At 49.4% G+C, this 27,720-nt stretch overlaps 1 protein-coding gene across 1 annotated transcript; it reads right to left on the bottom strand.

Annotated features, from left to right (window-relative positions):
• Positions 1–563: 563 nt before the first annotated feature.
• ERCC4 (ERCC excision repair 4, endonuclease catalytic subunit) lies at positions 564–27,511 on the bottom strand. Its single transcript, XM_048495566.1, is given in 13 exon segments — positions 564–2,055; positions 3,016–3,128; positions 5,220–5,312; positions 9,507–9,785; positions 9,787–10,078; positions 11,609–11,734; positions 12,919–13,054; positions 13,056–13,066; positions 14,664–14,844; positions 19,190–19,397; positions 20,864–21,059; positions 23,841–24,021; positions 27,318–27,511. Coding segments are annotated over 13 exon segments (2,736 nt in total). The 5' UTR covers positions 27,504–27,511; the 3' UTR covers positions 564–1,321.
• Positions 27,512–27,720: the final 209 nt, after the last annotated feature.

Genomic DNA, 27,720 nt, shown 5'->3' with positions numbered 1-27,720 from the left:
GGTGAACCAGATGTGTTTCCGCACTCCTACATCCCTGCTGGTTGACCTAGTTCAGGGTAGTGCTTCTTCAGATGCTCCGAATTGGTAATCTCATCAAGCTTCGTCAGCATGGCCAATTGGCCATGCTGGTAGGGGCTGATGGGAATTTTAGTTCCTGAACATCTGGAGAGCCGCAGGTTCCCTACCCCTGGCTAGTCACAGCCTCTAGACCAGTGGCTGTCAACCTTCCTAATGTCGTTAATACAGTTCCTCATGTTGTGGTGACCCCCCAACCCTAACATTTATCCATTTTACAGATGGAGAACACTGATGCAGAGAGGCGACCCCTGTGAAAGGGTCATTTGACCCCCAAAGGGGTCCCGACCCCCAGGTTGAGAACCACTGCTCTAGACCCCCCTGCCCCCTGAGGCCAAATGAAGGGACTCAGCTCCAGTGCTTAATTTTGAGGCATTATGTCACATTTTGCATGTTACACAACTACCAGGAAAAACAGAAGAGGGGAGAGAAGACGTCTGCTCCGCTAAACAAAACTCAGGGTGGAAAAACAAAACAAAACCAAAAACGGCATCCCAAGCACCGGCAGTGAATTTATTCACAGGTATTTCATCAGCCTGCCTTGGACGGTGGGTGCTAAGAAGAAAATAGGACGTGTGCACAAAGAAAATGACCACAAAAGCAGTTAAATTACTCTCCGTCCCCCAAGGTGCTAACTTGACCCCTCATAATTCATTCCCCAAGATGCTAACTTGACCCCACATAATTAGTTTGGAGGAGCAGGGAGGACAGCTGCCTGGAAAATCGAACCCCGGCCCATGAACTTGACAATCCTGTGTCTGAAGCGTAACCGTGCGGCCAACTGATGTGCAGCATTTCTTGCTGATTCTTCCCAACTAGTAAATACTTGTAGGACACTTCTCGGAAAGCTTCTAGGCCCGCATGCCTAAAAACACCAAAGACATCCCAGAACGACACACCGCTTAGAGCCAATTATTCAACGACATGGTACAAAAGTACAAAATATTCTAAAAATGCAGGAGGGAAAGGTGGCAGATTGGAATTGTTTTCCTACACGCTAAAAAAAAATCCCTGCATGCAGAAAATTAGCATTAAGGCAAAGGGTATAATACATTTTATGTGCTACTTTTTTTCAAAATTGTGGCTCTGACACAGATTAATCTTCAAATTGGCTCCACTTCACCTGGATTCTGAAGCAGTACAATTCCAAGAGGAAGGCGGAACATCTGGTTTCCCCCCCCTAACGTACAGACGAGCCCCAAAGTTACTAAAGCAGTTACCGAAGGCACTCCAACATTAGACTTCATCACTTCTTGGTTTTCCCTTCAGAGGTAGCGTCTGTGTACGGCAAATGAATGAAGTCATAGAGCTGTTTGGCACTGATAGCATTGCCCAGCAGTTCTGCCAGCTTGTCCTGAGACAGAGTGAAAAGCTCCGCCAGGCTCTTGACGTGGTTCATGATCGCCTGGCAGTTTTTGGCGTTCACCCCTGGCATTTTGAGCAAGAAGTCTTGGGGGCCCGGGCTGTATTTGTCTGACTCTGGGAGGCTTTCCGAATCTGCCGTAATAGCTGCAGCCGTTGACGGGTCAGGCTGGGGCCGGTTCTGCTTCAGCTCCTCGAAGAGTTCTGCGGTGGCGTAAGGCGAAGGACACCACAGGATTCTGAGACGGGGGAAGTGAAGGGTCAGCAGGGCCAGTTTGGAAGTGACGTCGCTGCTGGAGATCTCTTGGTGGAAAGACGTCCGCGGGGTGAGAGAGAAGGATTTGCTGGGGTCGAATTCGATGAGGAGGACAGGGCGCTTGTAGTAGCGGCACATGGAGACGCACTGGCCGTAGAGCCTCCCGTTATTGAGGGAGCCGATCAGGTCGCTGACGCTCTTGCGCTCCACGCAGATGTCGGGCGTGAGGATGTAGTCGCCCACTTCCAAGGTCACTGGGTCGATGTCGATGCCTCGGCGATGGATCAGAGACGGGAGCTCGCTGCGAAATTCGCGCATGTCCACCACGATGCTGTGCTGGACGCTCTTCTGGTCCTGGCCCCCTGGCAGAACAAAACAACCGCTGTGTCCGAGAAGGCTTTTCGGGATGCAAAACCACAGGGTCTGCATCAGTAAAAGCCGTATGGGATGGGGGCTCTGGTCAAGAGAACTAGGTCAGACAGAATAATGCCCTTGCAGTCCACTTCCACAACTGTATGCAAGTGGATTTTGCTGTTCCAGCTGCGAAGGGCACTGAAAGTGGATATTCTGGCATGTGCGGAAGGGGCCTAAGAGACTCTCTAAGCCAGCTCAGGGCGGCAAACAGAACAAACAAATAGAGCACAAATAAAATCAAAGTTAAATATAGCTCTATATGCTAAAATTAACCCCATTAAAATGCAGCATCCTAATATCAAAATTAACGATGGCGACCTACTAGCAATCCCCTAAAAAGAAAAAGGGGAGGAGAAGGGAGGGGGGGGAACGGCAGGGTCCACAGATGTTATAAGAGAGGAGAGGGAACAGCATCAGTGGCCGGATTCTCGGGTTGATCCGGTGGAACAAGCTCCGCCTGTGCCTACCCTGGCGAAATTCTTTAAGATCCCGCAGGGCCTGTGTAGCTGGAGGTAGAGCGTTCCACCAGGCAGGGGCCAGAGCTGTGAAAGCTCTGGCCCGAGTGGAGGTCAGCCGCATCATTGAGGGGCTAGGGATCACCAGCAAATTTGCCTCTGCTGAGGAGGGCGGTTTATAAATAAATAAATACATACATACATACATACATACATACATACATACATACATACATACATACATAAAAACCACAGATATCAAACTTGCGCCCCTCCAGATGTTATGGACTACAATTCCCATCACCCCCTGCCAGCATCATGCTGGCAGGGGATTATGGGAATTGTAGTCCATAACATCTGGAGGGCCACGAGTTTGACACCTATGCTGTAAACTGAGCCAAGGAAACCTGACTCCCCCCCCCTGAAAATAGTTGCAGAGAGCTCAGCCCTTACCTGCTTTCCGCGTGTCAGTGGAAACGGCAGCGGGAGCAGCATCCCGCACTAGATCCAAATTGGTCTCGTCTCTTCCTTCTCGTTCTTCGGGGATGACCATGCTGGCCTTCTCTCTGAAACGTCAAGAATGGGAACGTTTTCAGGACCGCTTCCTCCGTTCACATTTCAGGCCTGAGCTGTCTGATAACGACAACACAGAGAGAGGCCAATCTAACACTTGCTATGGAGCCGTATAAAAGGCTGTACGTACCCCACGCTGATGTAACAGCAGCAGGATTTGCACTAAGAAGAAGAGTTTGGATTTATGCCCCACCTTTCTCTCCTGTAAGGAGACTCAAGGTGGCTTACAAGCTCCTGTCCCTTCCTCTCCCCACAGCAAGACACCTTGTGAGGTAGGTGGGGCTGGGAGAATTCTGAGAGAACTGTGACTAGCCCAAGGTCACCCAGCAGGAATGTAGGAGTGCGGAAACACTTCTGGTTCACCAGACAAGCCTCCGCCACTCAGGGAATCAAACCCAGTTCTCCAGATTAGAATCCACCTGCTCTTAACCACTACACCACGCTGGCTCTCAGAATAACTTCGCCGGGTGGCCGGTAATAAACCCGTGGCATCAAGCAAATGCACCAATCAAGCCACGTAACAACACGTCAACCTTATCAGACCAACGTTCACATAGTCCTACACCCCGTTTCCCTAGAACTGAGGTCTCAATGGTGCCACGCTGGCTTACAGCTGCCAGCTGTCCTCCATAAATGTTTCCAGCTGCCACTTCATCCTGCGGCAATCGCTTTACTGAATAGGGGATTTACAGCCAAGCAACACCCGGCATGGTTTCCCAAGTTCAGGAACCCTATCAGTTGAGACAGTGGGAACTGAACTTGGGATCTTTCACGTGTAAAACACGTGCTCTGCCAGCAAGCCCCAGCTGCAAACTTAAAACAGGAGTGCTGAAAATGCTTGAAGTGGCAGATCTGTACACGCTACCAGAGCATGGAGGAATCCTGTCTGTCTGCTGACACAGAGAAATAATAACTAATTCAAACACCCTAAGTGGCAGGTGCTTGTGGGGGTTCATTTTCATCTGGCTTGGCTTGCTATCTATGGCCCTGTCTTAAAGCACTGCCTAATCAGACCCCCTGGGAAAGAAGGCAACATGGTACAGCCCAGTGATGGTGAACCTTTTCGAGGCTGAGTGCCCAAACTGCAACCCAAAACCCAATTATTTATCGCAAAGTGCCAACGCGGCAATTTAACCTGAATACTGAGGTTTTAGTTTAGAAAAAAATGGTTACTTCCAAAGCACGCATTACTTGGGAGTAAGTTTGGTGGTAGTTGGTGGCTTTGCTTTGACACAACCGTGCAATGCTTCGAATGGGTGAATCACAACCCTAGGAGGGTTTAGAAGCAAGCCCCATTGCCAGCAACCGAGCTTACTCCCATGTAAAGGATTGCGCTTTAGTTCTTCGCATGAAAATCAGTGGGGTTTAACAGCACTTAACAGGGTTACCTACATGTTATGCCCAGCAGCCCAGGCCAGCCTAGGATATTTGTGTGTGTGGGGGGGGGGGGGCGATTTTCCACCCCCCACATGATGAACTTTGTGCGCGTGTGCCCACAGAGAAGGCTCTGAGTGCCACCTCTGGCACCCGTGCCATAGGTTCGCCACCACTGGTATAGCCCAACCTCATCAGATCTCAGAACTGAAACGGGGGCAGTCCTTGGAAGGCAGGTCGCCCAGGTCGGCTCTGCAGGGGAAGGCGAAGGCAAACCACCTCTGCTTCTGACTTGCCTTGCTGGGGCTGCCGTGAGCCTGATGCGACTCGGCGCCGCTTTACGCACATGATATGACCCCTCACCCCACACCAAACAAGTCAGGAGATCAGCTACCCGAACCTCTGTAGAAACACTGCTTCAAAAATTACGTAACCCTACAACCATCTCACACAGTACTGAACTCTTTACATAAGTGGCTACCTAGGTAACACGAGGGGAGGGGGGGCAGAAACTGCACAGCAACCAAACCGTGCTTCCTTAGCTCTTCCGAAGCACTATCCGGAATCAGAAATTCTTCAGCAGAGAAAGAGCAGTGCCGCCTCCCCGCTTGGCAGAAGCTGAGAAAGCTATTTATCGACACGTAAAGGTACGCTGCAAAATCCAGCCAGGCTGGCGGTTTGGCAAAGCTCGCATGCAAGCCGCACGTTACCGAATGAGTTTCTCGAAGGCCTCCTTTTCCTTCCTCAGCGTGGTCAGGTAGCGCTGCTCCTCCGTCGACCCTCCGTATATAAGGAAGTAAACCCTGAAAGGCAAGACACAAAGGTGTCACCCAACGCAAAGGAGACCAGACACCCCCTGCATATTAGAAAACTGCTAATTTTTTTGGGTCCTTGTTTAAAGGTAACTTCAAACCATGGATTTAAGTTCAAGCGGTTGTTACAAAAGGCGATTTAGAGGATATTAGGGACAACTTATGTGCTCAAAATATCCTTGATCAGAAACTCCCAATATAAGCAGAAGAAGAGAAGAGTTTTGGATTTATATCCCCCCTTTCTCTCCTATAGGAGACTCAAAGGGTTTGAAAATCTCCTTGCCCTTCCCCCCTCACAACAAACACCCTGTGAGGTGGCTGGGGCTGAGAGAGCTCCGAGAAGCTGTGACAAGCCCAAGGTCACCCAGCTGGCATGTGTGGGAGTGTACAGGCTAATCTGAATTCCCCAGATAAGCCTCCACAGCGCAGGCGGCAGAGCTGGGAATCAAACCCGGTTCCTCCAGATTAGATACATGAGCTGTTAACCTCCTATGCCACTGCTGCTCACTTATTTGCAGGTAAGGACAGTTATTTGCAGGTAAGTATGCACAGGAGAGGGAGAAAAGTAGTTATGGATTGGATCTACAGGCTGTTACACAAAACAAATTGTAAAATGGGACCAGGCGCAAATGGGGATTGAGCAATGACTCACTGGAAGAGTCTGCTTGGCTTGCAGAAAATACCAGGTTTGGTCCCCGTCACCTCCAGCTTAACGCAGCGGACACAAAATTACTTGAGTCCCTGAAGTGCAGGCGCCAGTCAGAGGAGACAGCACTGACCTGGATAAGCCAACAATCTGACTCTGTATAAGGTGGTTTTGTGCATTAGAAAGAGGGACGGCCCTCATTTCCAGGGCTGAAGGGACTTCACTTGTTTCCCTCCCTGCCCCAACCCCATGATCAGGTGAAGAAGAATGAATCACACACAGAAAAAACTAAAATTACGCCGCTTTCCTTAATTCTCGTAGGAATGGTGCCACGCTGGCTTATAGCTGCCAGCTGTCCTCCATAAATGTTTCCCGCTGCCACTTCATCCCTCGCGGCAATGCGGCACACACTGAATAAGAGATTGTACAGCCAAGCAACACCGGCATGGTTTCCCAAGTTCAGGAACCCTATCGAGTTGAGACAGCCGGGGAACTGAACTTGGGATCTTCCCCTTATGAAACCACGTTATGCTCTGCCCCAGCAAGCCCCAGCTGCAAACTTAAAGCGGGGTAGTGCTGAAAATGCTTGAAGTGGCGAGATCTGTACTGCGCTTACCAGAGCATGGAGGAATCCTGTCTGTCTGCTGGACACAGAGAAATAATAACTCAATTCAAGCACCGCCTAGAGTGGCGAATTGCTTGTGGGGGTTCATTTTTCATCTGTAGCTTGGCTTGCTATCTATGGCCCTGTCTTAAGAGAAGCACTGCCTAATCCAGACCCCCCTGGGGAAGAAAGAAGGCAACATGGGTATAGCCCGAGTGATGGCCGAACCTTTTCAAGACCGAAAAGTCCAACTTTAGGCTTAGACCCAAAACCCAATTATTTATCGCCAAAGTGCCAACACGGCAATTTAACCTGCGGCAATTCGAAAAAACACAATACTGAAGGTTTTAGTTTAGAAAAAAATGGTTTACTTCCAAAGTACGCGCATTAACTTGGGAGTAAGGGTTTGAGGGTGGTAGTTGGTGGCTTTGGCACAAGCGGCCTGGCCGTGCAATGCTTGAATGGGTTGAATCACAACCCTAGGAGGGTTTAGAAGCAAGCCCCATTGCCAGCAACCGGGCTCTACTCCCATGTAAGGATTGCAGCAGGTCTTCTTCGCCATGAAAATCAGTGGGGGTTTAAGCAGCACTTAACAGGGTTACCTATGTGTTATGTCCAGCAGCCCAGGCCAGCCTACAGGATATTTTATTGTGTGGGGGGGGCGATTTTCCCACCCCCACATGATGAACTTTAATAGCGTGTGCCCACAGAGAAGGCTCTGAGTGCTTTCACCTCTCTGGCACCCGTGCCATAGGTTAGCCACACCACTGGTATAGCTCCAACCTCTATCAGATCTCAGAACTGAAGCGGGGCAGTCCTTGGAAGGCGAAGGTGGTCAGCCCAGATTAGGTGACTCTGCAGGGAAGGCCCGAGGCAAACCACCTCTGCTTCTGACTTGCCTTTGCTGGGGCTGCCGTGAGAGCCTCGATGCGACTTCGGTAGCTTCCCTTTTATGATATGGACCCTCGCACCCACACCCAAACAAGTGAGTCCAGGAGATCAGCTACCCGAACCTCTGTAGAAACACTGCTTCAAAAGTGCAGTAACCCTACAGCCATCTCACACAGTACTGAACTCTTTACATAAGCCAAGGTGGCTACCTAGGGTAACACGAGGGGAGGGGCAGGGTAAAACTGCACAGCAATAACTTAAACCGTTAGCTTCCTTAGCTCTTCGAAGCACTATCCGAACTCCAGAAATTCTTCAGCAGAGAAAGAGAGCAGTGTCAGCCTCCCTGCTTCGGCAGCAGCTGAAGCTATTTACCGACATCGTAAAGATGCGCTGCAAAATCCAGCCAGGCTTGGCGGTTTTACAATGCTTCGCTATGTCAAGCCGCATCGTTACCGAATGAGTTTCTCGAAGGCCTCCCTTTTCCTTCACTCAGCGTGAGTCGGGTAGCGCTGCTCCTCCGTCGACCCTCCATTATATAAGGAAGTAAACCCTGAAAGGCAAGATCACAAAGGTGTCACCCAACACACAAAGGAGACCAGACACCCCTGCATATTAGAAAACTGATAATTTTTTTTTGGTATTGTTTTAAAAGGTAACTTCAAAACATGGATTTAAGTTCAAGCGGTTGTTGTTACAAAGAAGCGCATTTAAGAGAGGATATTAGGGACAACTTCTATGTGCTCAAAATATCCCTTTGATCAAGAAACTCCCAATATAAGCAGAAGAAGAGAAGAGTTTTGGATTTATATCCCCCCCTTTCTCTCTCTATAGGAGACTCAAAGAGGTTTGAAAATCTCCCCTTGCCCTTCCCCCCCTCACAAACAAACACCCTGTGAGGTGGCTGGGGCTGAGAGGAGGCCCGGCGAAGCTGTGACAGGGTTTCTCCCAAGGTCACCCAGCATACCGGCATGTGTGGGAGTGTAATGCAGAGGGCTAATCTGGAATTCCCCCAGATAAGCCTCCACTGGCATGAAGCGTGACAGAGCTGGGAATCAAACCCGGTTCCTCCAGATTAGATACATGAGCTGTTAACCTCTCCTATGCCACTGCTGCTTCCACTCTATTTGCAGGTAAGGGACAGTTATTTGCAGGTAAGTATGCACGGGAGAGGGAGAAAAGTAGTTATGGATTTGGATCTACCAGGCTGTTACACAAAACAAAATTGTAAGAATGGGACCGAAGCGCCAAAAAATGGGGATTGAGCAATGACTCACTGGAAGAGTCATAGCTTGGCTTGCAGAAAAATGCTGCCTGAGTTTACCAGTCCCGTCACCTCCAGCTTAACGCAGCGGACACAAAATTACTTGAGTCCCTGAAGTGCAGGCGCCAGTCAGAGGAGACAGCACTGACCTGGATAAGCCAACAATCTGACTCTGTAAAAGGTGGTTTTGTGCGTTAGAAAGAGGGACGGCCCTCATTTCCAGGGCTGAAGGGACTTCACTTGTTTCCCTCCCTGCCCCAACCCCATGATCAGGTGAAGAAGAATGAATCACACACAGAAAAAACTAAATCACGCCGCTTTCCTTAATTCCCGTAGGCTGGAAAATCCGTTTTTGGGAAAGACGGAGGTGGGTGGGGGGAGAACGAAAGATAACCAAATTGCTTTAGTGCACAGGTGTCAAACTCGCGGCCCTCCAGATGTTATGGACTACAGCTCCCATCATCCCCTGCCAGCACGATGCTGGCAGGGGATGATGGGAACTGTAGTCCATAACATCTGAAAGGCCGCGAGTTTGACACCTATGCTTTAGTGCAGGGGTCTTCAAACTATGGCCCTCCAGATGTGCATGAACTACAATTCCCATCAGCCCTGCTACTTGACCATGCTGAGAGGGGATGATGGGAATTGTAGTCCATGAACATCTGGAGGGCCACAGCTTGAAGATCCCTGCTTTAGTGCATGTTCTAAACAGTCCTGAGTAGGCAGCATTCGAACAACCCCTTTTGGGATCGCTGGGTGGGTTGTCCGCTTGGGGAAACGTACCTCAAAGGTTTCCCGGGCCTGCTGGCCTTGTAGATCTCCAGCTGGCGGACGAAGGTCAGCTCCGCGTCGTACAGGACGACATACCTGGGGCCGACCTCGTGCAAGACCCGCGTGAGGGCGTAGGGATCGCTGCAGCCGCTCAAGGGATGGATGACGGTCAGCGGCTCCTTTAAGACCCCGTAACAAGATTCCGAGGGCAGGTCTAGAGAGAAGTCTTTGGGTCCGGCTTCCTCGCCGCTCTCCGGCCCGCTGCTGACCTCTTCGTAGGGCTCGCCCCCTTACAGTCTCCTGCTCGCACCTGCCCACCATCTGTGTGAGAGTCAGCTCTGGTTTCCTCTTCCTTTTCTTCGGATTGGAAGACTTCTTTTTGGCCTTCTTCGGCAAAGGCTCCCCGGCGTCCCTGCCCTGGCACTCGGCCCCCTTCCTCTCCTTCAGGAATGCTTCCGCGACTTCCTTGTCCTTCCGAAAGGTTTTGTGGTAGAGTCTTATCAAGAAAGCGTTGGTCCCAGCAGTGATATACTCCTTCAGCTGAGCGCACGTCCGGTCGTCCCCCGCGCAGATGAGCGTCCGTCCATGCCAGGTGAAAAAACATTAAGCTCTGTTTTAAAGGACGGCAAAAATAGAAGGGAATGGGGTGCTGTGTGGTTTCCGGGTTGTATGGCCGTGTTCTAGCAGCATTCTCTCCTGACATTTCGCCTGCATCTGTGGCTGGCATCTTCAGAGGATCTGATGGAAGATGTGCTACATGTGCTACAGATGTACAACATGCTGGCTCTATGAACTCAGGCAGATCATGGCAGATATGTCGTCCTGTACGACCTTCGTCTGCCAGCTGGAGATCTACAAGGAAGATCAGATCCTCTGAAGATGCCAGCTACAGATGCAGGCGAAACCCCAGTGATTCTGGCTGTGAAAGCCTTCGACAATACATCGAAGGGAATGTCCTCCCGCCACCTCTGTTTTGTGGGAGTTCGTCTCTCCCTGTTTTTTTAACCTAGTTGATTAAACAGAGAAAGACAGAACTAATCATGTTCTGGGGCACACTTTCAGTTCTCTCACCTGATCATGCAGAAACATACGGCTAGCCCTTTAGCCTAAATTTCTGCACATCTCAGGAAACCCACAACTACCTCGCCCTGCCACTCCCCTAGTGATCTCTGCTCTACACCAACAGGAAGGATCCTTAACCAATCTAGCCCGCAGGGAAATTCCTTTCTGACCCCAAAATGAGGATCAGCATTATCCTGGGCATGTCAGGAAGGGCCACGAGAGCTAAACATGGACTCGTCTCTTCCTGCCCTCCCTGCCACGATCTGCCTGAGTTCACAGAGCCAGCATGTTGTAGTGGTTAAGAGCAGGTGCACTCTAATCTGGAGATTCCCTCCAGATCTAATCTGGAGATTCCCTCCTGGAGGGTTTGATTCCCCGCTCTGCCACTTGACCTGTGGAGGCTTATCTGGTGAACCAGATTAGCTTGTGCACTCCAACACACGCCAGCTGGGAGACCTTGGGCTAGTCACAGTTCTTCGGAGCTCTCTCAACCCCACCTACCTCACAGGGTGTTTGCTGTGGGGTGGGTGGGAGGGAAAGGAGTTTGTGAGCCCCTTTGAGTCTCTTTACAGGAGAGAAAGAAGGGATATAAATCCAGACACTTCTTCTTTCTTCCCTGTAGCACATGTTCTTCAGACTCTGCCCCTTACATAGCCAATTTCCCTGGCTCTCCCAGAACACAACAACTCCATAAATAATACTAATGTGTGAAGTGAACAAAACCTACTGGGGGTGGGGGGGAGTGCCAGGGAAAGAAACACGGGGAGGGAGCAACCCCCAATGTCAACTCAGCCTTGAACTTACCTGTTGTGACCTCCTCTCTGCCCCCCAGGTCTAGAAAAAATTATGACTGCTGTTTGACATGATAGCGTTGTCAGAAGAATGACTGACAAATTATGTGAACTGCTGTGAAATCATATAGATGCTTATCTTTGTAACCACTGAAATAGCCACTGGCCACTGAGAGAAACTGGGGGGGGGGGCGGTCCTGTCGGTGCGCCCCACAACCCTTTGAAAGAGCCCCACTCTGGCAAACTCAGCGGCCGACTCACCTCCCGGTTCCTCACCTGGCCCGCCGAGAGCTTTGCTGTCGGCGTTCTCCCTCTCGATCTCCGTGAGCACATCGCGCAGGGCTTCCCACTTGGGGTTGTTTTCCAAGACCAGTTCCCTTTTCTGCTCTGGAACACAACAGGGGGAGGGAGGGAGCCAACGTTGGATGCCGTCTTGCCCAGTCGGCAGCCTCAAACATGCTAAGGGTACGATCTTGGCACTTCGAACGGCCCGCCGTTGAAAAGAGACACGTGGAATAACCTCTGCTCCCTCCCAAACTAGGAATGCGGGTCTCTCTGGTGACTTTTAAACTACGCAAAGGAATCCTTATAGTTGCTAGACCTGCCTTGGACGGTAATTTTATTTGTAATTTCTGAAATTGCAGCTATAATGTATTTTAAAGAATTTTAATGTTTTATCGTTATATTGTATTTATGAGACCTTATATTGTGTATTTGTTTATGTCTCATTGTACACCACCCAGAGGCCCTTTCGAGGGGGGTTGGTAGGTCTCTCCTACTCGCGAATAAAATAATAATAAAAAAATAATAATAATTTAGCTTTGCAAAGATACAGGTGGAAAAGATATGGGTTCAAATCCGCCCAGAAAGCCTTAGCAGACCAAGGTTAGCTTTCACCAGGAAGGCAAAAAGCAGCAGCAGCAGAAGGCCGATTGCTTTCAATCCCTGCCTGTGAGCTCCCCAAGGCACCTGGTGGGCCACTGCAAGTAGCAGAGTGCTGGACTAGATGGACTCTGGTCTGATCCAGCAGGCTCTTTCTTATGTTCTTAAGGCCATTGCTTTCACCTCCTGCAGGTGAGCTCCCAAAGGCACCTGGTGGGCCACTGCGAGTAGCAGAGTGCTGGACTAGATGGACTCTGGTATGATCCAGCTGGCTTGTTCTTATGTTCTTAAAGCCATCAACCTCACTGGGTGGCCTTGGGCAGTCGCACACTCTCAGCCTAACCTACTTTGCAGGGTCGTTGTGAAGATAAAACAGAGACAGGAGAAACAGATATGGAGCTCCAAACTCCTTGGGACAGGGCAGGATTCAAAATTTTTTACTGGGCATCTAGTTAGGTAGACAGAAGTCCATGCAAGATTATGGTTTCCGGTTCTGGTTTGGAGGCAAGTTCTGATTTGTGGGAACTAGGGTTTTCCAGTTGGGATACCACAACGAACAGCAAGAATGAAAGGCAAGAATGAAAAGAGGGAACTGGAACATGGGAGAGGGATTGTACAGCCTGTTTGCAAAGGTGCAAGTATCCCTCGGAATAATCATAACTTTTTTAAAATGTCCAAGTCTGCTATACCTTTCTCTTCCTCAACATCTGCTTTTCCAGGCGCCTTCCTTTTCTTCTTTTCCTTGTTATCTGGAAGGCGGTACTTTTGCACTTTTCAAGACCCGAGTTCCAAGAACATGGAGATTGCACTTGAGATCGAGAAAAAAGAAAAGCCAGCCTAGGAGACGAAGAGAGGTGAAAACATACAACTCTGTAATTATCTGGTTTCGTGGTTTTCACTCCCTTTCTAACAGTCCTGTAGATGCCACACCACTTGCACCAAAGAATCCGAGCCCTGCCCATTTAATTCATACCACAAACTATGCCCTGACCTGAATAGTCCAGGCTAGCCAGACCTCAGAAGCTAACCAGGATCAGCCCTGGTTAGCACTTGGATAAGAGACCACCAAGGAAGTCCAGGGCTGCTTCACAAAGGCAGGCAATGAAGAAGAGTTGGATTTATATCCCACCCCCCCTTTCTCTCCTGCAAGGAGACTCAAAGGAAGACTTACAACCTCACGTTCCCTAAGAAGGGACTTACAACCTCCCTCAGAAGCTGCCAACCAGGAGCAGCAGTTGGCATAGGAGGTTAAGAGCTTGTGTAATATCTAATCTGGAGGAACCCGGGTTTGATTCCCAGCTCTGCTGCCTGGAGCTGTGGGAGGCTTATCTGGGGAATTCAGATTAGCCTGGCAATTACACTCCCCATGCATACGCCAGCTGGGTGACCTTGGGCTAGTCACAGCTTCTCGGAGCTCTCTCAGCCCCACCTACCTCACAGGGTGTTTGTTGTGAGGGGGGAAGGGCAAGGAGATTGTAAGCCCCTTTGAGTCTCCTGCAGGAGAGGAAGGGGGATATAAATCCAAACTCTTCTTCTTCCCTTCCCCGCATACAACAAACATCCTATGAGGTGGGTGGGGCTGAGAGAGCTCTGAAGAACTGTGACTAGCCCAAGGTCACCCAGCTGGCATGTGTTGGAGCGCACAAGCTAACCTGGTTCACCAGATAAGCCTCCACAGCTCAAGTGGCATCAAACCCGGTTGTCCAGATTAGAGTGTAACCTGCTCTTAACCACGACACCACGGTGGCTCTCAAGGCAAACCACCTCTGCTCTTCTCTTGCCCTGAAAATCTTGTCCCTGTAAGTTGGCTGCGATTGTATAGCACTTTACACACCTACAGACACACGCAAAAGGTGGATTGTTCCAAAAGGCCTAAGGCAGTGGTGGGTGGCGAACTGCTTTTATTTCCAGAATGTTGCACTGGACTTTACAAATTTCCACATCAGCCCCTACAATTTAGCCCATGCTGCGGCGAAGGGCTGATGGGAATTAGCCAGTCCATAGCAACGCTTTGGAGACCAAAAAATTGCGCCTTTCCTGCAAGGGAATTAATAAGTCCCCACCACCCCATTTCTGAAAGGAGACGCGGGGGGTCTCCGAGGAAGAAAGGCTACCATAAAGGAAATCTGGCTTCCAGTTCTCATCAACCATGCCTCGGAGGGGCATCTCAAACAGCTCGCAGCTCTGCCTCCCTTGCCTTTCCTCTGCCCACTAGGCTTATGTAAAGATTGGCTTTTTTTAGCTGAAGAAACAAAGCCGGGTTTCTGACGCGAACGCTGCCTGTTTTCAAGGAACAGAAGTTCAGTGGGAGGCTGGATAAATTAACTGTCAGTAAATCCTTCAGCCTTATGGCTGGCTGTAAATGCTGGCTGCGAAATGTTTTGCAGCCCGGCTCGACTCGCGAGAAGAGGGAGAAGGGGTGGACCACCCGTACCTGAATTCTGACCGAAAGCCTTTTCGGACGCTCTTAAAGATTCCAAAAGGTTGAGAAAAGTGACACAGTCGTACTGGGTCAAGTACTGCAGCAAAGTCCGAAGAATCTTCAAATCTTGCACCAACGACTTGGTCTTGGCTCCAAGCTGGTGCCAAAGAGGGTCTAGGTAGTGACGAATTGTCTAAACGCCGGGAGGAGAGAACGGAGGGAATGGCTTAGAATGCACTGTTGATTTAAACTTAAATGATGGAGGCCTCTCAATCATTGGTAGGTTCAAAACCAGAAAATCGCACAGTGTATCTTTTTTTCAAAGACAAGTTTTTAACCCTCGTGAATACAAATTAAACTTCCGGCTAGCATCTACTGGCATAGGAGCAGCAGTGGCGTAGGAGGTTAAGAGGTCGTGTGTCTAATCTAGAGGAACTGGGTTTGATTCCCAGCTCTGCCACCTGAGCTGTGGAGGCTTATCTGGGGAATTCAGATTAGCCTGTACACTCCCACACACGCCAGCTGGGTGACCTTGGGCTAGTCACAGCTTCTCGGAGCTCTCTCAGCCCCATCTGCCTCACAGGGTGTTTGTTGAGAGGGGGGAAGGGCAAGGAGATTATAAGCCCCTTTGAGTCTCCTGCAGGAGAGAAAGGGGGGATATAAATCCAAACTCTTCTTCTTCTTCTACTGCATTTGTTGATGACCCTTCCTCCAGAAGAAGAGTTGGATTTATATCCGCCCCTTTCTCTCCTATAGGAGACTCAAGGGGGCTTACAAACTCCTTACCCTTCCCCGCTCACAACAAACACTGTGTGAGGTGGGTGGGACTGAAAGAGCTCTGAAGAACTGTGACTAGCCCAAGGTCACCCAACAGGGTGGGGAAACAAATCCAGTTCACCAGACAAGAGTCTGCCGCTCATGTGGAGGAGGAGGGAATCAAATCCGGTTCTTCAGATTAGAGTTTACCTGCTCTTAACCACTAAGCCACACTAGTTGTCGAGGCTACATCTGCTCATTTATGTTCACAAATCTGAACTTCTTGGTGTGCCAAATGCAGTCTCGCCCTTGAACAGTCCTGCCCAGTAACGCTGAATTATTTGCTCCTCTTGATTTCTGGGGATCGCTCAGATCTATTCAGTGCAGATAGATGGATTGTGATGCAGCTCAGAGCCAACTGTGTCATGATCCCGGCATACCACAGCCAAACACACACAGTCGATTCCATTGTTAACAGGCACGCAATAAGCCTGCCAGCATCTTGGAGAGACAATAAAACACTCCTTCATATAAAAACATAGCTGAACTAATAACAGATGTCTCCGTTCTTCATTAAAAAAAAGAGGATACAGACTTCCCCTTCCTAAACAAAATGCAGCTGGTAAGGAGACAGAAAAAGAATCCGGCCGGAGAGAGCTGCGGCTGGCCCGGGCCTGCAACGTTCATTACGCTGCAGCCGGGATCACAACGTCTCAGAAGCAGATGCACAATCTGCAGAGCCGCATGCTGATTTCAGCGAGACAAGCAAAAACGGAGATTAAAAGTGGAGCGAGGCATCCTGCCAAGCGTCAGGCATCAGATGGCATCAGATGGCAACAGAAAAAACACGAATAACCCAATAGCGGGACACAGCCCATGCGCCAGCGGAGTCCAGATTTTGCCCCAGGATACAGCACAGACACCCAAATGGAGCCCTGGGTGGCGGGAAGCAATTCGACAGTGATAAGAGCCCTGTTTTCAAGTGCTCTGGGTACGTACAGAGCACTTCTTCCCTTACGGTCAGAACAGCGTGAATACACCTGGGATGAGAAGGGTGGCGTCTTGGGGGTCTACAAAGCTCAGAGACCCAACTGGTACGTTTTAAACTCGCCCTTCCTCCAAAAAGCTCATGTTTCTCACCAGTGGCAGCAGTGGCGTAGGAGGTTAAGAGCTCATGTATCTAATCTGGAGGAACCGGGTTTGATTCCCAGCTCTGCCACCTGAGCTGTGGAGGCTAATCTGGGGAATTCAGATTAGCCTGTACACTCCCAACACACGCCAGCTGGGTGACCTTGGGCTAGTCACAGCTTCTTGGAGCTCTCTCAGCCCCACCCACCTCACAGGGTGTTTGTTGTGAGGGAGGAAGGGCAAGGAGATTGTAAGCTCCTTTGAGTCTCCTGCAGGAGAGAAAGGGGGGATATAAATCCAAACTCTTCTCTTCTTCTCTCTCTTCCTTTTTTGATCCTCACAACAACCCTGCAAAGTAGGCCAGGCTATGAACATATGACCGGCCAAGTTGAGTAACTCTCACCATGGGCTTTGACTGGAGTAACTCTGTCCAGGGTTGCACACCCTTCTTGTTAGAGATTCAACTCCAGTGTGCCTATCGCTCGCTGGATGGTTGTCCACTGGCGCTCTCACCCGATTGCGTTCGGGGGGGGGGGGTGTTCCCTCCCCCTATTCTGCTGCAATAGTGACACCAATATTACGGGAACAACCTTCAAATCAACTGCAAACCTTCTCATCAGCCAGCTCAGCTACCAAAATGTTTTGTAAAAATAAAAATTAACAGACAAACTTACAAGAATACAGGGTGGGAAGCGTCATATTTCGAGCACAAGAGAAGGCCTCTTCTAAGATGCAGCATAGAGGTTAGTGTCAGATAAGGATCAGGTAGACCCCAGTTCAAACCTCCCCTCTGTAACGGCAAGTTTGCTGGGTGACCGGGGGCAGACTCGCTCGCTCTTGGCCTTTATTAATCTCACAGGGTTGTGTTGTGAAGAAAAAACAGAAGAAGAAGAAGAGTTTGGATTTGCACCCCACCTTTCTCCCCACCAAGGGAGACTCAAGGTGGCTGACAAGCTCCTTTCCCTTCCTCTCCCCACAACAGACCCTGTGTGAGGTAGGTGGGGCTGAGAGAGTTTGGAGGGAACTGTGACTAGCCCAAGGTCACCCAGCAGGAGCGCAAGAGTGCGGAAACACATCCGGTTCCCCAGATAAGCCTCTGCCACTCAGGTGGAGAAGTGGGGAATCAAACCCGGTTCTCCAGATTAGAATCCACCTGCTCTTAACCACGGCACCCTGCTGGCTGGTGAAGAGAGACGAGAGTGGTGTTGCAAGCAGCTGTTGAGCACACGCGGTTCTCTAAAAACACGTCTGGGATGCTTCACCTGCATTTCCTCTGTGCATCCAATAAGGCAGTGGTGGCGAACCTATGGCATGGGTGCCAGAGGTGGCACTCAGAACCCTTTCTGTGGGCACGCGCACACAGAGTTCGTCATGTGGGGGGGATGTCCCCCCCCCCACACATCTAGGCTGACCTGGGCCACTGGACTTGATGTGCATGCACCTCAGCGAGCAGGGGAGGACTTCGGCTGGCCGGGAACCTGGTAGCGCAAGGTGCTCAGCTGCTGCCACGGAGGGGGGTAAGGGGGGTGGGGGGTGGCAGCAGAGATGCTAGAGAGGCACAGAGTAGCACATGTGGGACTTGCTGGCCCCTGCTCGAGAAGGTTATTCAGGTTAAATTGCTGCATTGGCACTTTGCGATAATATAAATAAGTGGGTTTGGGTTGCAATTTGGGCACTCATGAGAACATAAGAACGTAAGAACAAACCCAGCTGGGGTCGGACCCAGAGTCCATCTGAGTCCAGCTCTCTGCTACTACGCCAGTGGCCCACCAGGTGCCTTTGGGAGACTCACATGCAGGATGTGAAAGCAATGGCTGCTTCTGCTGCTGCGCCACGAGCATCTGGTCTACTTTAAAGGCAATTACGTCTCAGATCAAGAGGATCAGGATTGGTAAGCCGTGAAATCGAGCTTCTCTCCCATAAATCTGTCCGGCCCTTTAAAGCTGTCCGGTGGAAATTGGCCATCACCACACTCCATAATAACGCTTATATTCAGAAAAACACCAAATGCACGTTGGCATTGAAGAATTGTTTCCTTTTATTAGTTCTAATTCTTCCTACAGCATTTCAATGGATGCCCTGGTTCCTAGTATTGTGAAAGGAAAATTTCTCTCTTAATCAGCATTTTCTACCCATGCATAATTTTTATAGACTTCAATCAAATCACCCCTCAGGCGTCTCTCGAAACTAAAAAGGTTCTAAGCGGCTGCAGCCTTTCCTTCTTGGGAAAGGGTAACCGATCCCTCAAATATCCATGTTTGCCCTTCTCGAGAGATGTGGCGACCAGAGACGAACACAATTACTCAAAGTGCTTGGAATTAGCGCACCACTGCTTTATATAAGGGGCATGACAATCTTTGCAGTTTTGTTGTCAGCTCCTTTCCATGAGTATCCCCAGCCTTAGAGTTTGCCTTTTCTCACAGCTGCTATTGAGTTGGTCGGCATTTCCATTGCAGACTATCCAGCTGGGCGCATGCCCAAATCCGCCTTCACAGTCTGTGACTGATAACACGGCCCTGTAAGCGTGTATTATTGTTTGGATTTTTTTACTCTGTGCAGCATTTTGCTGCATTGAACTGCATTTGCCATTTCTGCGCCCATTTTCGGTCACCGAAAGGTTCGCCACCGCTGCAATAAGGGAACACGTGGCTCACCTTGTCAAAAGACTTGCCGATGGCGTTTTCCAGCGACAAATCTTCCACTTCCAGAGCGGGGTTGCAGTGCTTCAGCTCTCTCAAACAGGCATTCAGGATATCCAGTATCGAGCTCTGGATGGCCCGCATGGCTGGCGTCATGTTCACGTGAAGTTCCACCACTTCCGGCTTGTGCTGCTCTAAAAAGGAGTGCACCGTCACGTGAAACCTGGAGCGGGGAGGCAGGGAGACGGAGAGGTCACGGAAACCTTCCGAGGCGCTGCGCCTCCTTCCCCGCAGCCTGCAAAAACGGGTTCTCGTCTCTGCGATGCTGCTGCCTTTGCACCGCCTCGCGTCGCTAAAAGCGGAACAGCGTTCAGAATGGTGGGGCTCCACTCTTGCAGCGTGGAGCTCTGAAGCAAGGCCGGGCTGATGGCGAGGAGGCCCAGGCTTAAGTCTTTATGCTGTCATGAAGCGTGCTGGGAATTGGTCATCTGTCCTACCTCACGGGGTGGTTGTGAAGATAAAAAGGGGAGAGGAGAACCACGTTGACAGCCCTGAGCTTCTTGGAGGGTACATGAAATAAAAAGGTGGTAGATAGATCACAGAACACCTGTCTGGTGGTTGTCTTATGACCTGCCTGCCCAAGGGGCTTTGCAGGACAACAGCATCACCCAATGATGATGAAGAAGAATTTGGATTTATAAGGAGACTCAACTTTCTCTCCTTCTCCCTTCCTGTCCCCTCAACAGACACCTTGTGAGGCAGGTGGGGCTGAGAGAGTTCCGAAGAACTGTGACTAGCCCATGGTTAGCCGGCAGAAATGCAGGAGTGCAGAAACACATCTGGTTCACCAGATAAGCCTCTGCCACTCAGGTGGAGGAGTGGGGAACTAAACCCGCTTCTCCAGATTAGAATCCACCTGCTCTTAACCACCACACCACGCTGGCTCTCTGATGAAGGGGCCATAGTGTGTATACAAATATGAACTATCTGCAAAGCTGCCTTTATATGCAATTTTTCCCAGTAATGGAAGCATCGGAGTTGAAAGTCGCACAAATAGTGCAGCATTACACTCGAAAAGCCCTGCTTATTCTACACGAGGGAATGGGCACAGGAGATGCTCTTTAAACAGCATCTAGAAAACCTCCAAATCAAACACTGGCTTCCCCTTCAGTCTGGATTGGTACCTGACACCCCACCCCCCCACTTCAGATTTTACTGGACACATTTTAAAAATCTGCCCCCCCCCCTTGCAAAACAGTTTCCAGGAGGGAGGGAAGGGGCCTTCACAATTGACAGAACAGCTGGCCAATTGGCACAGCGCAGAGTTTCTTCACCAGCAAATCAGAAGTACTGATTTCCCCCGAGCTCAGTCTGGATGGCTTGTGAACAGAAGCTTGTACGTCTGGCTGAATTTTTACTGTTTAAATTATTGCAATGCCGACTCTTCATGGCACGCTTGTTCGGCGCTGCATGATAAAACAAGAACGAAGGCATTTCTGTTCTTCTGCGTTGCCGCGGCAAGCTCAGCGCCAACACTGTGTAGACCTGAGACATACCCATGATCCTCTCATGTTCCCAGCATCTGACAGTCCCAGATAGACTGCCTCTGATCAGTGAGGTTCTGCAGGCCCCTGGCAAAGCTACCACACATCCCCTGCGGTCTAATTTAAGTAACCTGTTGAGACTCACCTTGGCCACAGGTAAAGCTTCCTGACAAAGAGATTCCTCATCACCCTTTCCACGTGACAAAAGCCAGTGCTGAAGGAAACGGCGTTGTCAGAGAAGGCTTTGATGAAACCCTGCTTGTTCTTCTGCCGATAGAGCCGCATTATAAAGGCCTCTTGGCAGGACTCGATTATTCTGTGGGCTTTGTACACAAGGATGCCTGAGGAAGAAGAAGAAAAAGAAGAAGAAGAGTTTGGATTTATAGTCCCCCTTTCTCTCCTGCAGGAGATTTAAAGGGGCTAACAATCTCCTTGCCCTTCCCCCTTCACAACAAACACCCTGTGAGGTAGGTGGGGCTGAGAGGCTCAGGAGCTGTGGCCCAAGAGTCACCCAGCTGGCATGTGTGGGAGTGTACAGGATAATCTGAATTCCCCAGATAAGCCTCCACAGCTCAGGCGGCAGAGCTGGGAATCAAACCTGGTTCCTCCAGATTAGATACACGAGCTCTTAACCTCCTACGCCACTGCTGCTCGAAGGAGGCACAGAACAATCAGGATTATGGAAGAAACAAAGAGAAACAGCACAGGCGGTCCTACTCTGAGGCATATTTTAAGAGTTGAAAACATTTTATGACTGAAAGAGCCGGGAAAATCAAGGCATTCCTTCAATCGTGGAATCGGGGGCGGGTAACGGCTTTTTCCCTTCCTTGCCTCCCAAAATATCCCTGTGAAAAGCTGCCACAATTCTAAACACTTTAATTCAACCTGAAGTAGAAAATGCCAAAGGGAGGCCAAGCGATATTTTAAAAACATAACATGGCCTTTCCTTGCAGTAGGATCAGAACATAAAAGAAGGCCTGTAGGGTCAAACCGAAATCTGTCAGTCCAGCCTGCCCTTCCAGCAATCAGAGGTGTCCAGAAGCCCTTAAGGCATGGCACGAATACAATGGCTTCCCCAGTTGGTTGGGACCCAGCCACTGGTATTCAAAGGTACGCTGCCTCTGAACTTGGAGGTTCCATTTAGCTATTCAGTCTTCGTTGCCTTGGCTGTGGAACATTCTCACCACAGCTGCATCTGGCAAAAATGTCTGCATTTGCTCAGGCATTTCACTGATATCCCCCCCCCCCTCCAATTATACAGGCCCTCATTTTTATGCACAGGCTTTACTGTTTTTCTTGAGCTTTTAAAAACATCAGCTGCTTTCCCCAGCTTTTCCTTTCTGATCCTATTTCGATATTTTAAGGCATCTCTTAAAACCCAACAAAGAATGGACTGGACGGCTTCAGAAAACAGAAGAGGGGGTGACATCTTTCCAAAGTCCCCCGACGTTATTTATTTTCTGTAGTAGCACAGCACATGAACAGCTAGGCTAGAAACTCTCTCTAGAACTTTCCTCCCTGTGTACTACTAGGTTCCACCACCCCCCCCCCAAAAATTGTGTTTACATGGGACAGCATTAAACAAATATATGCACCTTGGCTAAGGTGACCAGATTGTCACCTTTGTAAACTGGGACAGGTGGGTGGAGTGCCAGGTGGGTGGAGTGGTTGGCGTCGTCGCGTGCATCGTCGTCGTGCATAGTCACAGGGCGCGACTGCCTTCTGGGGCTCCTGTTTCCACTCTGTCACAGGCGAGGAAACCAGGCGCCCAGAAGGCAATTCTGCTAACTACCAAATGAGGACAGTTCAAAAAACCCGCGGGACGCGGGACAAATTGTTTTAAGGCGGGACTGTCCCGCCAAAAGCTAGGTTCCACCCCCTGGTCACCGTAACCTTGGCACCACACCTGCCACCTGAAATGATTCATCTGTTCTACCAGCTCTAAATTCTACCACTTCCTTCGGCTGCACGCCTAGACCAGGCCAAATCCTCACTTTAAAGCTGTTCCAGCCAACGGCTGTCAGTGCACCTTGTGGCAGTGCATCCCACAGGTTAATTCTGCAGATGACCAGACAGGGTTACCTGCTGTTCTCCACTTGCAACTGCAGTGCAAAGCCCCAGGGCAGAACTGAGCTAAGCGCACCTCCCGGGAATCCCCTCTGATAAATCAGTACAAATACCCAAGGGCCCCTCAGATTGATCGAGCAAGGAAAGGGACTGTGGAAGGACACAAAATGGGGAAAAAGCATTCATTGGATGGAACGCACATCATGTATTTCTATAAGTGGGGTGCTGTGTGGTTTCCGGGCTGTATGGCCGTGTTCTAGCAGCATTTTCTCCTGACGTTTCGCCTGCATCTGTGGCTGGCATCTTCAGAAGATCAGATCCTCTGAAGATGCCGGCCACAGATGCAGGCCCAGCGTCGAAGAGAATGATGCTAGAACACGCAATACATCTTCAAACATAACACCCCTGAGATTCCAGCTGTGAAAGCCTTCGACAATATATTTCTATAAAGTTCTAGAACTGTGCTTTGTTTTCTGGAATAAATCTTTAGACATCTAGATGTTTTCCTGAACAGAAAAAAAAAATTAGGAACGTAAGAAACTTTCAGGCATAACACTGATTTTAAAGACTGTCCCAGCAGAGCTTGGCTAGTGGGCGATTCCAGGGTCACAGCTTCCCCATTAACAGTGCAGTGACCCACAAATGGCAATTCCAAAGCTACAGCCTCCCCATTAGTAGTGCGATGACCCACCCTTGACCCTGAAGCAGCAGAATAACCCAAGACAGAGCAATGCAATGACCCACACCTGACCAAGAAACCATGCAGGGCTCTGGGATTATGGAAGAGAGCATTCAATTTGGGCCTTGTGTTACAGTGGCCTCTAGTGAAAATTCAGACAAACAGCCACAAAATACCCTTCACCCATTTAATTTGGTCTTCATAAAAAGTTGCATCCAGAGTGACCCCTTTTTTAATGTAAACTGTAGCAGGGACGGGGCGCTATTTCTGTAAGTCCTTTTGGTTGGACAGAAAGACACAAATAAAGCCAGTTGGAATCCAACAGATAGCAAGCACCTGGAATTAGCCCTAGGCCTTTCCCTGGCAAGTTTCTTACCGGTGATAAGATCAGAAGGAATTCTGCCCGTCAAAAAATCCACCACAAGGATCCGGCTCGTGGCAAACACGACGCCCCCTTCCATGTACACTTCGTAACGGCTGCTGCTGGGGATTTCATTCGTAATGCGCCGAGGAAGGTGAGCCACATTGCGTGTCCTCAACTGGTCAATAAAGAACTCCTGAACCGAAAAAGAAGAAGAGAAGAGTTTGGATTTATATCCCCCCTTTCTCTCCTGCAGGAGACTCAAAGGGAGCCTGACAATCGCATACCTGCCTCACAACAAACACCCTGTGAGGTGGGTGGGGACTGAAAAGAGCTCAGAAGAGCTGTGAAGCTAGTAAAGGTCACCCAGCTGGCATGTGGGAGTGCACAGGCTAATCTGAATTCCCCAGAGAAGCCTCCACAGCTCAGGTGGCAGAGCTGGGAATCAAACCCGGTTCCTCCAGATTAGATACATGAGCTCTTAACCTCCTACGCCACTGCTGCATCCAGACACATCAGCTCTAAGACAGCAACAAGAATTCAAAGTCAAAATAAATACAAATGCCACCTGCTGCATCCAGACACATCAGCTCTAAGACAGCAACAAAGGAAAACCTTAACAATGTTCTGTAATTCTAAATGCATTCATTAGACAGTAAACTCCGGAGGATGCTTAACGATGAGTTCTGAAGAAAACACGCTTTTATAATGGAAATAGGAATGCTTTTCCTATAGTGCTTGTCAGTATAGGATAATTATGCACCACATCCAGGAATCTGCTATGTGCTTCCTAGCTGATCTTCAGGTCAAAACAGATCCACGAACAAGGTCTTTCGAAAAGTTAAGCAGCAGTCCAGGGTGACACATTCAACCTACCGGTCTTTTCTCCCACCCAGAGCTTTGGAGGGCTGTCTTATATCCAACAAACAGGCATGGAGCCATATCCTGCAATCCCTCCCTGATGTTCAAAACAGTTGCCCAGGCCTGCTAACTATAGCGTTGAGAAGAATTGTTACCAAGTTTGGGCTGATAACAATACTGGTCTGCCTCGCCAGTTAATGGCATAGATGACTGAGCTTTTGCATGAGAAGCTGTTTGGAGGCTCGAAATGTCATCTATGGTCTCTCTTCTCAGGAGAAAGTAAGTGGGGGAAGAGACGGCTGAGCCACCCTACTATTCCAAAGAGATTCCAGGGGCTGAGCCCCTCACGAAATCCTGGTAACCCTCAGACTGGCTGACTTGGGGCCAGTTAAAACCATCATGGGTATTAGAAACAGCGGGTAACAGACTTCTCTCTGGGATACACCTCTGAAGATGCCAGCCACAGATGCAGGAGAAATGTTAGGAACAAGATCCACCAGACCACGGCCACACAGCCCGGAAAAGCCACCACAACCAGTTGAATCTGGCCGTGAAAGCCTTTGGCAATAATGTTGTATGCAGATGATGCAGTGTTATTGTCCTTGTCCAGTATTGGCCTTAAACGCCTAATGTACAGTTTTGCTAATTATTGTGAAGAGAACAGACTGGAAATTAACCATGCTAAAACTAAAGTTCTCATTTTTTTGCTAGGGATTTAGGAAGCCCATGTCCTGCAGCGAATTAAGACACCCGCAAATTGAGTGGGAATCAAATATTTCAAATGCAGCAGCATTTTACTATAGGTATAATTTGTCATGGTCCTCACAGCGACTAGCAGTAACTACCTCGGCACATACCAACATGACAGCAATATATCGCTTTTTTTATAGTAAAGGCAATCAATACATTCCTGCGGCTTTGAAGGTTTTTGAGGCTAGGATTGGCTCCTTGCTACTACACGGTTTGTTTTGGATTTCAGCAATAAAATAAATCATTTAATTTATTACATTCCAAATTCCTTCGGAAACTAATGGGGCTCCATAGAGGTGTGCCTTATGCTGCGTTGTGCATTGAGATGGGCCAGACAACTCTAGAAACCTTAATGGATAAGGGCCATAAAATATTGGCTGCATATACATTTTCTAGTGGGATCCAATAGCTATATCCCTCTCTGTTATCAGATCACTTTATTTTCAGCATGGTATACTTTAATCTTTAGAACAGTTGCAGCTCTTGGTTTCCCTTGGAATCACTCATATGCTCCACAAAGGGTGGGAAGCCTTCAGACTAGTTAAGAATAGGCTCTTGGATCTTGATTTTCATAATTTGATATGCTGCCAAGACAACCTGTTCTCCGACTACATTATTAATCCCATGCTGGTGAATTATGGCAGCATATCTTCGTCTGCTGATAAATCCCACCCAGAGGAGAGCCTTGGCTACTGCAAGATGTAATGTGCTGCCATCAGCTCTGCTGGAGGGAAGATTTAAGAATATGGAACCTGCTAAAAGAGTTTGTTCATGTGATAGGACTACGGTTGAAACACTTGACCATTCTTTGAACTATATGCCCTGAATACAATAAGATACGCATGAAATACATGAATTCCATTTTCTTGAAATGTTCTCAGTGGCATGAGTGTTATAAGATACCCAATCTCCTGAACAGCTCTGATGTGCTCTTTTGTGAAACTGTTGCAAATTTTATGCTGGAAATTAGTAATTTTAGCAATTTTAACTGTATTTCTTAACCTTGTTTTGTTTTAAAACGTTGTCCCATTTTATATGCCAATAAAGGCTTGTGTTGTAAAGCCTTTGGCAATACATCATGGGTATTGTTTTGAGAACACAGTTCTCTGCTGTAGGAACCAGTCAGCAGGACCCCAAGAAAACACCCTTATTCCCGGCTTGCCGGCAATCACACCAGTGGCATTCCAAACCTTTTCAGACTAACTGGGAGCGCATGGGAGTTTGGCTAGCCGGCAGGGGTAGGGAACCTGCGGCTCTCCAGATGTTCAGGAACTACAATTCCCATCAGCCTCTGTCAGCATGGCCAATTGGCCATGCTGGTAAACTGATGGGTGTAGTTCCTGTTTATCGGAGAGCCGCGGGATTATTCTCCTCTTGCAACGTCTTTCGATACAAAGAAGATGAGAACTACTTTAAACCACTCCCCTTTCCTGACAATGACATCCCAGCACACAGCAAATCATAACCAATGTGAAGAAACTGGTTAATGTCATCATAAGGGTCTCACTGAAATGATGCTGAAGATCTATGGGTCTGTATGCATGGTCCTAAATAGACCTAGGCACAATCGCCTTGCCCAGAGAACTGTTTTTGTGTTGTGATTTTGTCCTTGCGCAGCATTTGAATTCGAAGTTGCCTACTTGGCAACAAAAGTAGCGCACTGCTGATCTATATCATGTTTTGAAACAGGAGAGCTACACTTTCATCAGTAACAATATCTACTTTTCAAACAAAGGTTCCCACGATCACGCGCATTGGAAAGGCAGCCATTGGATCTGCCGCAGTTTGTTTTTGCTTCACTTCCTCACTTCCTTTCCCCGGCAGGCTCGAGGCAAGAGCAGCGAAATGACTCCCCTCCTCCCCGCCAGATCTCCTCCTCACCTCCTCTGCAGGGCTGGTGTTCAGAACCAAGACCAAGCCGGTGGGCACAGAGTAGAGCTGGAGGAAGCGCAGGAGGAGGCGGTCGATGCCCAGCCCGCGGGCACAGATCACCAGCCCGTCCTGGTGGAAAAGATCCAGGAAGATCTGCGTCTCGTGCTCCAGCGACAACGATGACACCTCCGCCATGTTGGAGGCGAGAGGCGCTGTCAAGGACCGGCGCTGCCAGCGCGCACGCGCAAAAAAATCTGCTTCACTCCCGGCCGCTAGGAGGGTTCCCGAAACATCTGCGCACGCGCAGAACAGAAACCCGCCTCTCCTGCTCTCGCACGTACTCATAGACACCTTCTTGAGCTTTAGGTTCCGCGCAGGCGCAGAAGCTTGTCCGAAGCCCAAGCGTAACCCT

This window comes from Sphaerodactylus townsendi, linkage group LG04 (assembly GCF_021028975.2).
Source record: "Sphaerodactylus townsendi isolate TG3544 linkage group LG04, MPM_Stown_v2.3, whole genome shotgun sequence".
Classification (NCBI taxonomy): domain Eukaryota; kingdom Metazoa; phylum Chordata; class Lepidosauria; order Squamata; family Sphaerodactylidae; genus Sphaerodactylus; species Sphaerodactylus townsendi.
The sequence above is the reverse complement of the archived record's forward strand: the minus strand, read 5'-3'. Positions and strand labels throughout refer to the sequence as shown.